Genomic DNA, 16,352 nt, shown 5'->3' with positions numbered 1-16,352 from the left:
AGTGAGAGAGGGGAAGACACCACAGCTTCCTTCAGAATAGGGAGAGGAAATTAGACTCAAACGCCGGTCGTGTGCAGGCCCAAGCAGGTGCACTATTAAGGTGAGCTACCCTGCAGGTCTTTGAATTCAATTTTCCTATGTTCTGGGGCAGAAATTGTCCAAAGTACCCTTTCCATGCCCTAACTGAATCCAAATGTCCACATATAAACAATCACATATAGGCACACATATGCACATGCAGATATATGGAACACACGCAAACACACAAATACACACAGGTTTGGGGCATTTCCACCCAACACACCAAACATACCAGCCCAAGCCCAAGGTGTACGTACCAAGCTTATAATTTTATTATACTCTTGAATAGAGATTTTAAAGAGTTGGGGAAATGACTATACAAAGGATTTATATAGAACATCCATTTACATACTTGATATATACTTTACAGTATAAGAAAAAAGTAAAAATACCCACTAACAAGGCAGCTCAGGAGATTCATGAGAGGTCTGATGCCAAGGGGCCCAACCCAGAGACCCCTGGCATAAGACCCTGACGCGGTGGTCAGTTAACACTGGAACAACGCAGCATGCAGGTGACGCGCAGGTCTCAGCGCCCGGGGCAGCTGTCCTCACTGGCTTTCTGGGATGACACCCAGAGGCCAGATGCTATGGAGCCCGCTTGGCAGCTGGGTACGGCCCTTTACTGACACACTTGTCTCGTCCTGTGTGATGTTCATTGAACACGTCAGGCGGAGACCTGTCATACCACCTGTCAGACATGGGCACTGGGCTTCCTGTGATGGCTCAGAGGGAGCCTTCTCTTACAGTGAGCTTTCTGACACCCTTGACTACTGAGAGCAGAGGCCACAGTCCATGAAAGAAGCCAACATCAGGGTGGGGTGTGACTTCTGATGGCTGTGTGCCTACGCTGAGGACACGGGGACAAAGTGTAATTGGGGGGTGGGGGTGGTGCGGGGACAGGTGCCTACAAAATATATAGAGGTGGCTGGTGCTTCATCCCTGTGGTCCTGAATCCTAACAGCCCACCCTGTCCATTCTAGGCAGGGCAGGGATCTGGCCTGCTGTCTGTAGGTAATATGGTTACAGGGCCTCTCAGGAGGGAGCAGCTATGCGGACATTCTACACACACACACACACACACACACACACACACACACACGCACACACGCACACACGCACACACGAACACACCATCCTCTTGGCCAGATTGAGTGGGCAGTGGAAACACCTGCAGCCTCCACAGAGGACCAGTCTCAGGGCTTCTGCAGATGCTAGTATTTCTTTAACAGTCACACAAGCACATGTGGGGGCAGGAGGTCCGTGAAGATAAAGGCAAACATTTGGCACAGAAACGAGGCACTTGTGTTGGGAGCTTTCACAGGAGCTACAGGAAGAACTGGCTGCGAGCTTTCCACTGTATGAGGACGGAGCACAAGTCCAGGCCTCGGTGCTGGGGGCTCCTGAGGGCTGTGAGGACTGGTTGTTGATTTGAAAGCAGGGAACAGACTATCCAGGAGTGGGCATCCTTAGCATGAATTTGCATGGTGTCTGGTGTCTGCTTTTCCTCAGCCTCTGACCACTGATCGATTCCAGAAGCTGGGCTGTTCACACCAGCCAGCAATGCTTTGGGTGACTGAGGCAGAGAAGTGACAGCTGGACACAGCCTACAGGGATTCCAATTCCTTCTCCTCCTCTTATTCCCTCTGATAAGGGACCTGGGGACACACACAGCACCCCAACAGGAGCCGACAAGTATAGATGAGACTGACAATGCTCTTGGCCGTCTCTCCAAGACAGAGCTCCAAAAGCACATAAAAGTTTTATGTGTCCACCTTTCAGAACCTTCCTTCAAGAAGCAAGTCCCCTGCACCTGGAGACCACATAGGGGTGAGGTGAGTGGTGGGATGGGGCTGCTGGAGGTCTGAACACCTTGCAGGCAGCACTTGGCATGGGGAGCTCTCTGGGATGACGGTGGGGGGACACCACACAGGTCTGGGTGCTCCTCAGGAAAAGCTGGAGGTTTGGCAGGTGCAGTGGAGTGTCACCCCTCCCTCCACACACACACACACACACGATAAATAATTTGGCAGAGCACAGTATAAATTATGCAGAAACAATACTTCACGCCCTGCGTCTGCTCTCCGTCTCTCTCATCCCGCAAATCACCTAACAGCTGCCCCTGCTCCCCCACCCTACCCCACCCCACCCTGCCCCACTTCAACCCCAGAGCCGTATCATTGGGGTGGGAATGCTCTCTTCTGTGTCTTCCTCTACATGACCGAATGACCTTCTTGTCCACTGAGTCGCACCCCCTTATCCACATTCTGTATTCTGGAAATCTTGTCATGCTCAAACCTTCCTCAAACATGCGGCCCCTCTCTCTGGAGAATCAACTACAAGATAGAACCCCCAGGACATCGGCTGGTGGTGAGGATGGCCATATAGAGCCACAGCAAAGGGGGGCCAGGCGCTGTGCCTCCCTCAAATACCAGCTAGCCAGGAGCATGAGTTCCCTGACACCCTGCTTCTTCCACAGGCAAAGTACTTGGCACTGGAAGTGTGGATGGGCAATTTCTTTCAGGAATGATCAGAAGATGGGAGTGTCTGTTCTGTTTGGAGAGTCAGGGAGCCCTTCCCCAGCAGGACCTGGAATGTCCTCAGGGACAGTCTGCTCTGTCCACAGGGGAGGGAGTTGGGGGGTGAGGGTAGCACCCCAGTCTCTCTGGAGCCTCAAGGCTGCAGGTGGGGGCTCAGATCTTCTTCGGGGAGCCAATCATGACCTTGGACACGAAGTTGACGATGGCACTGGCGGGCTGCTCGGGGTCATGCTCTGCAAACAGGTGGCACACATTGTCTGTGGCACTGCCCTGCTTCCTGGCCACAAAGCCAAAGACCCTGCAGAAGGAGATTACAGTAAAGCTCAGGGGGTTGTGCCCGAAAAGCTAGGGGTGCCCTGCAAACCACTGTTCCCCCACCCCACCTCCAGCTTCCAGTGGTCAAACATGGCTCAGGTCTCAAACCCAAACGAAAGGTAATAATGCCACCCATGGGTGGGAGTTAAGAGACACAGCAAGAGAGAATAGAAGGCAAAATGGCCGTAAGTTGTGGCTGATCTCGGTGGATCTAAGCACACCAGAGTGGAGGTGTGGGAGGGGAGCCTGGAAATGGCTCACCCAGGAGAAGTGGAACCTGTTAGAACATGTTAGAACTTGGGTTTGGGGCTAGCAAAATAGCTGGCTTGGACAGTGCACTGCTTTGCCACGTGCAAAGTTTGAGGGTCCAGACCCCACTGCATTGAAGGCAGTCGTCTCTCTCATACTCCATCTCTCTCTGAAAAATTAGAAAGAGGTCTGGCAGCGGTGCACCCACCCAGCTGAGCGCCCACATCACCATATGCAAGGACCCAGGTTCAAGCCCTAATCTCCACAAGCTGGGAGGAAGCTTCAGGAGTGGTAAAGTGGTCTCTAGGAGGCTCTCTGGCTTTCTCCATCTCTGTGCTCTTTCCCTCTCCATTTCAAAATATAAATAAGGGGCTAGGTGGTAGCACACCTGGCTGAGTGCATGTCACAGTGCTCAAGGACCCGGGCTCGAGCCCCTAGTTCTCACCTGCAAGGGGAAAGTTTTGCGAGTGGTGAAGCAGCCTATCTGTCTCTCTCCCTTCTCTATCACCCCCCTCCCTTCAATTTCTGGCTGTCTCTACCCAATAAATAAATAAAGATAATAAAAAATAAATAAATAAAAATGGGAAATGAATCTTTTATAATATTTCAAACCAGAGCACCACTCAGCTCTGGCTTATGGTGGTGCGGGGGATTGAACCTGGGCCTTTGGGGCCTCAGGCACAAGAATCTATTTGCATAACTGTTGGGCTATCTTCCCTACCTTCAAATATTATAAAGAGCATGAAGAACTCGGGTTTGAGCCCAGGCCACCCATGGGAGCACTATGCAAAGGGGAAGCTTCAGAAGTCATATTTTTTTTTCCAAAACCCAAAAATCCCAAGCCTATGGCATTTTCCATTTCTTCCCAGGACCCCTCCTTTGGAGACGTGGCACAGAAGGGGGCTCAGGGTGGCAAATACACACTGTGAGCCTGCAGAAGCCAACTTACTTGGAGCAAGGGCTATCTGTGATCCACCTGCAGAATGAGAGCAAATAGAAGAGTCACACTGATGGCATGATCCGAAAGGGAAGGGAAGACAGGAAGGGCTAGGCAGGGCTAAGGGAACACAAAGATTTCTTACTTCCTGTCTTGTGGATCCAAGGCACAGAAAATCACGCTGCTCACTGGATAGTGTCTCCGGAAGAAGAGCCTGTGGGGACACACGAGGGACATGCTGGTTACTGCTGGGGTCGGGGGGTGATGGCTGAGGCCCCTGGTGGGTTGTCTCCTGCGAGGACACTTGAGGGGAGAAGCCCTTTTTTTATTTCTGTTGTTTTGTTTCTTCTGAGAGAGAGAGCAGAGAGCATGCTGGCTAGATATGACTGGACCCCTGAGATCTGGGGACAGGTGGCACTCAGGAAGTAATAAATCTTGGGGTACATGTAGGGTGAATTCCTCAGTGAGGGGCACGGGAGCCAGGCCGAGGAGCCCTGATGGATGGAGGAGAGTGAGCAAGGCCATCTCAGGAAACCTCCCGTCCTAAGCCAGCCTTCAGAAACTTTTCACATGAGCCAGAGATCTTGGATAAAACCCCACTCCCCATCTTGCTCTAATCAGATGTGAGGGATCTGATCACATTTTTTTTTAGAGAGACAGAGAGGGAGAAAGAGCACTGAAGCTTCCTTCAATGGAGGTAGGGGCTGGGCTCAAAGTTGGGTCACACACATGGCAAAGCAGCACACTCTCCAAGTGAGCTACTGGGCTGTTGGAAGAGTTGTGACATATTTCTGTTTTTCTTTTACTTTCATTTCTTTTATTTATTTATTATTGGATAGAGACAGAAATTATGAGGATAGACAACATAATGGTTATACAAAGAGACTCTCATCCCTGAGGCTCCAAAATCTCAGGTTCAGTCCCCTGCACCACCATAAGCCAGAACTGAGCAGTGCTCTGGTGAGCCAGAGGGAGAGGGAGAGAAAGAGGGAGAGAGAAATTGTGAGGGGAGGGGGAGGAGGAGGAAGAGAGGGTGAGAGAGGGAGAGGGAGAGGAAGAGGAAGAGGGAGAGACACCTGTAGCCCTGCTTCACCAGTTGTGAAGCTTTTTCCCTGCAGGTGGGGACTAGGGACTTGAACCTGAGTCCTTGCGCACTAGACTGTGTGAGTCTAGCTAGGTACACCGACAGCTGGCCCTCTCTGAGTCATGACTTTTTCGACAGCCCGCTATTTCAACAACTGTCTGATCAAAAGATGTAAGCTCCCAAGGGCTATGCACATTACAGCCACTAGGAAGTGGCGGCAGGGCCAGACTAACATGTTCACTGATGGCACAGAGGTCCCTGTGCTTGCCAGCCTCACATTCTGGGGCCCTCACATCACGATGCCAAGTCATTGTCTCCTTGCCCTGCTCCTCCTCCTTCCCCTCTCTGGGAGAGGGGTTTAAGAGGTGTCCTCTCTTGTTGATGGGAAAGAAAGCACATTAGGAGTGTGTGTGTGTGTGTGTGTGTGTGTGTGTGTGTGTGTGTTGGGGCAGCACATGCACCTGAAGCTCAGACAGAACCCGAGCATCATCTACAACCTGTGGAGGAGCAAAACTGAGCAGCAAAGTCCGAGTCCTATTTCTAGAACTTTCCTTGGCTGACATGTGCTGAATTAGCCACCCCACCTACATCACTCTGAAAGGATGGACAGAAAGTTCTTGCCAAGACTGGACCATCGCCTCCTGCTGCCAGGGGACTGGGCAGGGCAAGTCTTTTATATAGAAACCAGACTGTATATTAAACGTATAACCTCCTGGGAAATGCCTTTTATTCACAGGACAAAAGACTCTGCCAACAGGAAGAACTTGCCTGCCAGTGTCTGCTCCCCACTAACCAGGTGGCCAGCAAGTCTTTCCACAGGAACATCTGCTCAGGTAAAACTGAAACTGATGCTGAGAACATGCATGGATACCAAATGCTATTGCAAACCACCAATGCACATTATCCAGAGACTAGATATTGAAATGGACTCTAGCTGGACTTGTCCAGCACTGAAGCAATTACAGAAGGTAGAACTCTTTCTGCACCCCAAAAAGATTTCTGGTCCATAGTCCCAGAAGGGGGAATGTTAGGGAAACTTCAGCTCCACTAGGATCCAGATCTTCTGTGACAAGGAACCCTTCTTTTTGCACCATCACTGAAAGGGAAGAGATTCAGGAGAATACCTGAGGAAGTCAGGGACTGTTTTGCTATCTGAGAGGAAAGAGGAAAAAGGAAGGACAACTATGGGATGACTTCACTCATAAGGGGAATACAGAAAATTATAGCACATGAAATCTAATATATATATCATCAACTCATAATTATGATATTGTGAGAACTATGGCGGAACGGGGATACAGACTTTAGTGGTAGAAGTAGTGTGGAATTACACCCTATCTTATAATCTTGTATCATTAATAACACTTTTGAAAAATCTAAAAAAAGAAGTGGGGGTCTATCAAAGTCATGCTCTCACTTGAAACAGCATGACCACCAGTTAGAAATAACCATCCTAAATAATGAGGCTAGAGATGACTGCACTCTATCAGCTCTAAACAAATGACTTTAAATAACCTTTTAAAAACTATGTAGTTATTTCCTTTTAAGAGAAAGAGAAAGGGGGGTAGGTCAGAGCACTGCTCAGCTAGGCATACCCTGTGCTCTAACAATGGGCTATCTCCTCAGCCACTTATAATACTTTTTATTTTATTTATTTTTAATTTTTTAAATATCTATTCTCTTTTGTTGTCCTTGTTTCATTGTTGTAGTTATTGTTGTTGTTGGATAGGACAGAGAGAAATGGAGACAGCAGGAAAGACAGAGAGGGGGAGAGAAAGACAGAAACCTGCAGACCTGCTTCACCGCCTGTGAAGCGACTCCCCTGCAGGTGGGGAGCTGGAGGCTCGAACCGGGATCCTTACACGGTACTTGCACTTTGTGCCACATGCGTTTAACCCACTGCACTACTGCCCAATTCCCTTTATTTTTTTTTTAAATATATTTGATTTGGGGGTATTACACTAAAATAAAAGATCCTGGGATACAAGGGGAAGGTTCATGTCCTGATACATGATGGCAGAGGAGGACCTACAAGGTTAGATTCTTATGTGGAAAACTAAAATACCTGACACATGTATAAATTACTGTATTTTACTGTTGATTGTAAACCATTAAATCACCCCCAATAAAGAAAAAAATGTCTTTATTTGATAGAGGCAGAAATTGAGAGGAAAGTGAGGGTAGAGAGACACCTGCTGAGGGGGGCCAAGGGCTTGAACATGATGCTTTACTGGGTGTGCCTAATACTTTTTATTTTTATAGCATTACTCCATGTGATCTTTTTATTTTGGACTGTCAGAAAACTCATGATGTAATTTTTTTTTAAAGCAAAGATCCATCATGACCTTTCCAACATCCCAACATTTATTAGATGGAAAGAGAGATACCTGAGGTGCTGCTTCACCACTTGTGAAGCCTCCCCCTGCAGACAGAGACTGGAGGCTTGAACCCAGGTCCCTGTGCACTGTAACATATGCACTCTATCCTGTGTGCCACCACCCAGCCCCCAAAAAATACTTTTGCTTCTATATATCATAGTTATGTATGTGTGGAAGGTTTAAAGTTTCAGATACCTTAAAGTGTCATTTATTCGTTTGTTTACTTACTTATTTACTTACTGCTTCCTAATGCTTTTTACAAAAATATTAATGCTGCCATGGGGCTGCTGGGACACACATGAGAATGGGCACTGAGTCAGGGAAGGGCATTGCCTTGTCCAGAATCTCAGATATGAAGCCCCACCCCACCTCGCCCACCACCCTGGCACACCCATTGGCCTGTGCTCAGAGCCCCACCCCCACGCTCCCACACTCACTTCCTTTGATTGTCAGTGAGGGTGATGCCCTGGGTGGACACCTTGAAGTGCACGACGGTGGACAGGGGTGGCGGCTCCTGGACCAGGGTGATGCTCAGGGCCTTCTGGATGGCTTGGTGGCCTGTCAGGGACTCCATCTCCACAGAGTTCAGGTACCACACGTTGCAGGCTGCAAGGTGTCAAGGGAAGTGGCCTTAGGGACACCTGCCTGGTAGGAGGGCAGTGGCCTTCGCCCCCCGCCCTCCCCGAGACCTGGAGAGCCAGTGAGCTGGACACACGCTTACCCCAAGGCCAAGGCAGGGAATAGATGCCTTGGGGTGGGGCAGCACCCTGCTCTTCCACTGACAGGGAAACAAGCTTTCTTATTTCCTGCCTTCCCCATGACAGAGTGAGTGGGGCAAAGAAAGTGCCTAGAAGTCCTTTAAGTGACTGGGAGAAAAGGGTGATACTTAATTGGTTCTTGTGGAAGCAGAAGAATGCCTGTAAAGAAAGTCAACTTCCCAGAAGTGTCAGGATCACATCTTTCGTTTGCCCCACTGTAAAAACCTCTATTTTCTTTATAAAAGTAAATCATGTTTTTAAGTTAAAGGAAAAATTAAAAAAAAAAAAAGCAGGGTCAGTGAGACAGGTGCCTGTTTTGCCATGTCTCCAAGCCTGAGACCCTCCACATGTGAATACTCTGGGTAAGTTTCAGAGCCTCTCTCTCCCTCTCTCTCTCTCACTTCTCTCTCTCACCTCTCTCTCTCACCTCTCTCTCTCTCCTCTCTCTCTCACCTCTCTCTCTCTCATAATGTCTGCCCCATGTAGTGAATCTGAGCCCTGCACAGGGCAATGCAGGAGCCCTAACTGGTGAGCTCTCTTGTTCTCTCTCCAGCCCAAGCCACATATTTTTCTATAGTGGCAGACACTGCAAAGAAATTATGCCCCCCCCCAAAAGGGCAGGAATGGTTAAATCATTCTTATCCCTAGAATGCCACACAGACGAGTCAGCAAATAGGAATCATGAAAATTGTATGGCAATGTGGAAAACATTATTGGTTGACAGAAAGAAGAAAGCAGAATAAAAACTGCCTGCATGCTATGATTAGAATTATGAAATGAAAAGCATGTGTGCTTATTAGCAGGAGTTGGAAGGGAGCCTGGAAAGTTTAAGACAGTTTGATTATAGGAGGATGGAGGCTCTGTCTTCGATTGCACTAGTATTTCTGTAATGCTAACTATGCAGTCCCCAAAACAAAACAAAAAATGTTTCCATCTAATTACAAGGAAATTCCACAAAATTAGCATGACTCGAATTGGGTGCACGTTTGCCATAGGAGGCTACTATGACCCAGCCCCCTGATTCCCAAGGCATGAAAAACTATGGTGCCCTGTGGACAAGGAGCAAGAAGAGTGTGGTGTCTGGGGACCATGTCCTCCAGATGCAGAACTGGATTCTGTTCAGTGAACAGAGAGGGAAGCGCTGCTTCTCTTCAAGGCACATCTGGGGCCAGCTGAACTGGGCTCGGGAGCTCCCTCCCAGAAGCCTCCTTTCTCCAGTAGAGCCTGCGTGGGCCCTGCAGACTCACTGTAGTGTTTGTCCCACTGGACCAAGTTCAATTAGTGCACTTGTACTGGCTAGTTCCTTCGCCTTGAGATGGGTAAGTGGGTAGCAAGCAGCCACCAATCTCACCTTCCCCTCTTGGGGAGAAGCTTAAGGACAATGTCTTTTCATTTCTGAGGATTTGTCCTAACATACTAAGAATTCAGTTGGAGGCCAAGTGGTGGCATACTCAGTTGAGCACAAGGGCTGAGCAGTGGCACATTCAGTTAAGCACACGTTACCATGCACAAGGACCTGCATTCAAGGCCCCAGGGGCTCCCTACCTGCAGAGGGGATGCTTCACAAGCAGTGAATAAGTACTGCAGGTGTCTCTCTTTTTCTCTCCCTATCTCCCCCTCAATTTCTCTCTTTCTCTATCAATAAATGACTTAAAAGGAAAAAAGAAGATATTGACAATTAAGGGGGAAAAAAAAAAATCACTGACACACAAAGGCAGTCTGCCAAGTGCTATCTGTAGTAAGGAGCCAAGTTCAGAGTAAGGACCTGATTCAGAGGACAGCCTTTCCCAGGTCACTGAGACTGAGACCTATGTGAGGGTTGCCAAAAACAGCAGTATCCGACACTAAGTGAGAAAAATGAAACCACCCAGTGGTCACATATGGACAGCAAGTCTATGAGTCATTTCCCCCTTTTTCTTTCCTGTATATTCTTTTTTTCCCACTTTTTCCCCCATCACTAGAGGCTTACTGATCTGGGTGAACTATTTTAGAGAGAGGAGAGAGAAAGAGAGAAAGAAGCTCCCCTCAGAGACACATGTATTCCTGGGGGTGCAAACTTGGGCCACCTGAATGGCAAAGCAGGCACCCTCCCAGATGAGCCATCCCACTAGCCCTGCTTTTATTATTATTTTTTTTAATCTTTATATTTTAAGTTACAACACATCCTAGTGTTATAAAGAAAAGAGACATTTACAGTGGGGTCAATTAAAAAACGCAGTCATAACACTTCCAAGTCTTTCTTCCCAGGATTAGACTGCATTCCTCTGCTTCAACAAGAACCAGTTAAGAAAACTATAGAAACCAAAATTATTTTCAGGACTAGAACAATTCATAATGGCCTTGGGATGAAAGGGAAGAGCTAGATCGTCAGTTTATACCAACAGCTGGCATTGTCCAACTCCACTGACTCCTGAGTTTTGGCTTCCTTGACTTTGCAACAAGGCAACCAAACTTGCTGTCTACCTCTAAGTAATACTGCAAATTCAGAAGCAGTGGAGCTCATGAGATTTTTAGGGGGAGCAATGAAAATTCTCTGTGTGACACTCGTGATAGATTCAGGACATTACTCATAGGAGGGTGGCCTTTGGATGCAACAGCACATTCCTGTTACTGATGGTAACAAAGGTGGGTGCAGATGATGGAGGAGGCTGAGCATGTCTGAGGGCAGAAGGGACGGGGGGAATCTCCATCAGTCTTCCTCTCCATCTTGACATGAACCTGAAATTCCTCTTAAAAGGAAAGCTCCCTAGTAACACCCCCTGCTGATGCCCAGGACGGCTGTGCCCTGGCCCTGCCACCCTGGGTGGCAGCAGCTGGAGCCAGGCTGCTGACTCACACAGAATGACTTGTGAGTCATGTCTCCTGGCCACTAGCTTTTTCATATTGAATGCTGAAGGGACAGGGTGCCCACATCCTGTCCCCCAAATAAACACGGAACCTCACACTGATTCTGCTGCCCTGGGCCTTGTCTGAGTCAGAAGGCTATTTCCAGCCTGTGGAGTTGGGGTGCTATTCCTGCCCAGCATTTACTTAGTGGCCCACAGAGCCCCGAGGTCAGCGGTTCTATAAAAGGGAACCTCCTCCAAATGCCCAGCCAGGGAAGGAAACAGGAAGAAAGGCAGTGAGAGGAGGCCATGTCTCTGTCCCCAAAGTAGGAGATGGAGAAAGGCAGTAGAGTGAACTCACCTGCCCCCTGTTTGAGCAGCTCGGCTGCTGAGTTGGCTGACGTCTGCGGGGAACTTTCAGTGACTTCCTCCAACGGATCTGCAGGAAGGACCCAGAAAACGTAGTGATGAGTCCAGGTCACAGGGAGAGAGGCTTCTGAATAAGAAACGCTCATGCCCAGACTCCCAGGCAGTGGCCCAGCCAGGTCTGTGGAACTGGACTTGGCACTGTCAGTCCAGAGCAGAAAACCACTTCTTATATTTTGAGCAACACTGTTGAGCAAAACCTCTTTCCAATCCTGCATCAATTTGCATAGCAGTTCAGCTCTCAAAGGTGGGCCATACTTTCTGAAGTCTAAATTAACCATCCCTATGAAGAAAAATAAATTTATATGAAATTGAGGCTGCCTAAGAAAGCTGGGACAGGGCTGGGGAGATAGCATAGTGGTTCTGCAAAAGACTTACATGCCTGAGGCTCTGAGGTCCCAGGTTCAGTCCCCAGCACCACTATAAGCCAGAGCTGAACTGAGTTATATACTAGTGTCTCTCTCTCTCTCCATATGTGTGTGTGTGTCTGTGTGTGTGTTTAACATATTTGCATATTTATGTATGATCAAATAAATAGAAAGCTGGGACATATCCCAAATCTCACTATTATGTGATCACTTATTATTTGAGTAAACATAAAGAGAACTAAGCACCACTCTATTCTGGTTTATTGTGAGGTTGAGGATTCAACCTGGGACCAGGATCTGGGCGGTACTGCACAGAATTAGGCACACACAGTACAAAGTGCAAGGACCTGCACAGGGATCCATTTCAAGCCCCTGGACTCCTACCTGCAGTGGGGTCGCTTCACAAGCAGGTCTGCAGATGTTTATCTTCCTCTTTCCCTCTCTAAATTCCCCCTCTCAATTTCTCTTTCTTATAAAAGGGGGGGGCAGGCGGTGGTGCAGCGGGTTAAGCACAGGTGGTGCAAAGGATCCCGGTTTGAGCCCCCGGCTCCCCACCTGCAATGGGTTCACTTCACAGTTGGTGAAGCAGGTCTGAAGGTATCTATCTTTCTCTCCCCGTCTTCCTTTCCTCTCTCGATTTCTCTCTGAACTATCCAACAACGACAGCAATAACAACAACAAGGATAAACAACAAAGGCAACAAATAAAACAAACAAACAAAATCAAGGGGGAAAAAAGCCTCTTGGAGCATTGAATTTGTAGTGCAATAACTCTGGAGACAAAAAAATAAATAAAAACTTCAGACCTCTGGTGCCTCAGGCAGGAAAGTCTGTTGTCTAAGCTACTCTGGCCATTTCCCCTGATACCAATAGAGAGCAGTTTGCCTGTTTTTTTTTCATCACCCAAGTTCAATGCCAGCATTCTGCCCTCTTCGAAGAATCCTAGAGATGAAACAGACATGCCTTTGAAGGCCTCTTGGACTAAGAAGCCATGAGTTTAAGATAGACATCTGCAAGTAGCTGCTCTTGTTTTCAGTTGGGGAAAGCTTCAACCCTCTCTCAAGTTTACCCAGCATTACAAATCACCAGGACCCAAGTTCAAGTTCCTGGTCCCCTCCTGCAGAAGGAAAACTTCACAGGTGATGGAGCAGGCTACCAGTGTCTCTCTCTCTCTCTCTTACCTTCTCACCTTCTATCAAATTAAAAGGAAAACAAAATGGTCACTAGGAGCGGGAGAAGTTGCCGTGCAGGCACCAAATCTCAGTGATAACCGGTGGCCATCAGTCAATGAATCAACCCAGTGAGCTTGGGTTGTAGTCTTTCTCTGTGGGGCTGTGGGACACTGGAGTATTTGTAACAGGGCAAGAATGTCCCGGTGAGCAGGCGAGGGGGGGGTTGCATACCTCGGTCTGGAATCAGCAGCTTGCAGGGCAGAGCCAAGGGTGTGATGGAATGCTGACACACCAGCGCTGTCAGACTCCCTGCGGGAAGAACATACAGATGTGAGTCAGCTCTAAGTGACTGTGCCACTCGGCCTAAGCAGCCAAGGAAAGGAAGCTCTGCAGAAGGTGACCCAGGGTCCTTAAGCAATTAACAGGTGCCACTCTTGGGGGACTATAAAAATAAAAATGTCCATCAAGTGGTCTCAGCAGAGCAGCTCAGGAAGGGAGCAGGAATTGGAATTGCAATGATCTTAGAGGAAAGACACAGGTTTTCCAGTTTATAAAGAATTAAGTGGGGTGGGGTAGGAGGTGGTGCAGCTGGCTGAGTGCACACATTACTATGCACAAGGAACTGGGCTCAAGCCCCCGGCCCCACCTGCAGAGGGAAAGCTTCACAAGTGTTGAAGCAGTGCTGCAGGTGTCTCTCCATCTCTCCCTCTCTTCTCCTCCTCCTCCTCCTCCCTCTCTTCATTTCTCTCTATCCAATAATAAATAAATAAAAAGAAAAAATAAGGAACGGGCTGGGTGGTGGTGCACCTGGTTGAGTGCACATGTAACCATGCTCAAGGACCCAATTTTGAGCTCCCAGTCCCCACCTGAAGGGGGAGAGCTTTGCAAGTGGTGAAGGAGGGTCTCTGTCTCCCCCTTCCTCTTGACTTCTGGCTGTCTCTATCCAATAAGTAAATAAAGGTTAATAAAAAATATTTTTAAAAGAAAAAGGAAAAAAATGAATAAAATAGTGGCACACCTGGTTAAGTTCACATATTACCAAGCTCAAGAACCCTGGTTCAAGCCTGCTTCCCACCTGTAGGGGGGAAGCTTCACAAGTGATGAAGCAGGTATGCAGGTGTCTCTCTTTTCCTACCTTTCTCTATCTCCCTGTCTTCTCTCAATTTCTCTCTGCCCTATCTAAAAAAATAAATAAATAATGCCAACCAGACTTCCCTGGACAGACAACCCCACCAATGTGTCCTGGAGCCCCGCTTCCCCAGATCCCTGCCCCACTAGGGAAAGAGAGAGACACGCTGGGAGTATAAATCGACCTGTCAACACCCATGTTCAGCAGGGAAGCAATTACAGAAGCCAGAGCTTCCACCTTCTGCACTCCATAGTGACCCTGGGTCCATACTACCAGAGGGATAAAAAATAGGAAAGCTATCAGGGGAGGGGAGGGGATACGAAGTTCTGATGGTGGGAACCGTGTGGAGTTGTACCCCTCTAATCCTATGGTTTTGTCAATGTTTCCTTTTTATAAATAAAAAATAAAGAAATAAAAATAAATAAATAAAAGTTCATGGACCAGGACCCAGGTTCAAGCCCCCAGTAACCCCCCTGCGGTGGGGACGCTTCACAAGTAGTGGAGCAGTGATCTTCTCACCCTCTATCACAGAAAGAGAAAACTAAATGGCCACTGGTAGCAGGGGAAGTGTGCTGGCACCAAAGCCCAGTTATAACTTTGGTAGTAATCAATCAATCAACCAGTCACAAGTTGGCAAGCTAGCTCACCTACAATGATCTTGTGTGATATCCAGATTCAAGCTCAGCCTCATCCACACTGGGGGAAACTTCAGTGCTATGGCGTTTTTCCCTCTCTTTTGTTCTCCCTCTCTTCCTTTCTCAATTTAGTAGTTAAGAGGAAAAAAAAACAAAAAACACCACAGCATCTACTCTGGTACATGTGATGACAGAGTTGGGACTCAGAACCCCATGCTTGAGTGTCTAGTGCTTTAACCTCTGTGCCACCTTCTGGGTCATGTGGTGCCTTTCCTTCTTTCTCTTGGATTGTCAGAAAAATGATGTATCTTTCTATGCTTTTCTTTCTTTCCTTTATTTTTTATTGCCATCAGGACTATCTCTGGGGCTCAGTGAATTCACTATGAATTCACCCCTCCTGGCAGTCATTTTCTCCTTTTGTTTTCTTTTTAATTTTTATTAGATAAGACAAAGAGAAATTGAAGGAGATAGAAAGAAGGCAAAAAAAGAGAGACAGACACAGACCTGATTCACCACTTATGAAGCATACCCTTTACAGGTGGGGAGTGGGGTGTGTGTGTCAAACCCCGGTCCTTAAGATTGGTGATATGTGCACTTAACCACCTTGCCCCTCATTCTCTGTGCTTGTGCCACCCACTGATGCCAAGATCAGGAAGGCACTCAGTTATCCTAAGCAGGGCGGGAGGATGGAAGGGAACCCCTGGTCTGGCATAGCCAAGCCCTGACTCTCCAGCCTCAGCAGAGTGTGCCCGGGGATTTGAAACAACTTCTGCAAGATGCTTCTCAGAACAGCCCCACAACCAGCCCACTGGATCAGCAACGAGGCAGGTGAGAAGCAGTCCAGAAGCAGGGCTACATGTTAAGTGTGGGGGCTGAGGACCCAGCCATGGCAGGACTCCTGAGACAGAGCAGGGCAGGGCCAGGCTCCCAAGGCAGAGCTGGATGGGGCTCCAGAGGCAGAGCAGGGCAGGGTGTACAGAAGGCCTGAGTATCTCTCATCACTCACCAAAGTACGGCTCATTGGAGCACCCTTTCAACCGCACTCCCCTTGGGGTACATTCGATCAAAAAGTGTCGAACCAGTTCACTGGCCAGATCTGCAGCTGTGGTAAGAGAGTTAAGAGAAAGAAAATCAGAATTTTTTTCCAAACAAGAGGAGATATCCTTTGGGTGTATGCCTAGGAGTGGTATTGCTAGATCATAAATAAGGAGTGCCCACTTTTTGTTTGTTTGTTTTTCTTTTGTTTGTTTTGTTTTTGTTTTTGTTTTTCCCCTAGCTGCACTATTAACACTAGCCACTACTAGTGGATTCTATTTGGCTTCATTTACCTGAAGATCTCATCAGAGTGAAGAGGTGCCACCAGCCACCTGCTTTAGCTCCAAAAATGACAGTGCATGCAAAACAAGAAAGTTTAAAACAAATCGAGGAGCGAGAAGACACTGACTTGTTTGGGTTTT

General features: G+C 48.0%; 1 protein-coding gene across 10 annotated transcripts in view; it reads right to left on the bottom strand.

Moving 5' to 3' along the window:
• Window positions 1–331: 331 nt before the first annotated feature.
• The window catches only part of TNS3 (tensin 3), a 210,935-nt gene continuing 194,914 nt past the window's right edge, over window positions 332–16,352 (bottom strand). For 5 of the 10 annotated variants that reach the window (XM_060171560.1, XM_060171566.1, XM_060171567.1 and 2 more), the window contains 7 exons: window positions 15,902–15,997; window positions 13,363–13,440; window positions 11,528–11,605; window positions 8,021–8,189; window positions 4,267–4,335; window positions 4,134–4,160; window positions 332–2,918 (listed from right to left, as the gene is read on the bottom strand). In XM_060171560.1, the coding sequence (XP_060027543.1) occupies window positions 2,774–2,918; window positions 4,134–4,160; window positions 4,267–4,335; window positions 8,021–8,189; window positions 11,528–11,605; window positions 13,363–13,440; window positions 15,902–15,997 (662 nt within the window). In that variant the 3' untranslated portion in view covers window positions 332–2,773. The remainder of the gene's footprint in view (window positions 2,919–4,133; window positions 4,161–4,266; window positions 4,336–8,020; window positions 8,190–11,527; window positions 11,606–13,362; window positions 13,441–15,901; window positions 15,998–16,352) is intronic. The other 5 variants (XM_060171562.1, XM_060171563.1, XM_060171561.1 and 2 more) reach the window with 4 other exon arrangements.

Source organism: Erinaceus europaeus, chromosome 14 (assembly GCF_950295315.1).
Source record: "Erinaceus europaeus chromosome 14, mEriEur2.1, whole genome shotgun sequence".
NCBI classification, from domain to species: Eukaryota; Metazoa; Chordata; class Mammalia; order Eulipotyphla; family Erinaceidae; genus Erinaceus; species Erinaceus europaeus.
Note: the sequence above shows the minus strand (reverse complement) of the source record. Positions and strands in the feature narration are given on the sequence as shown.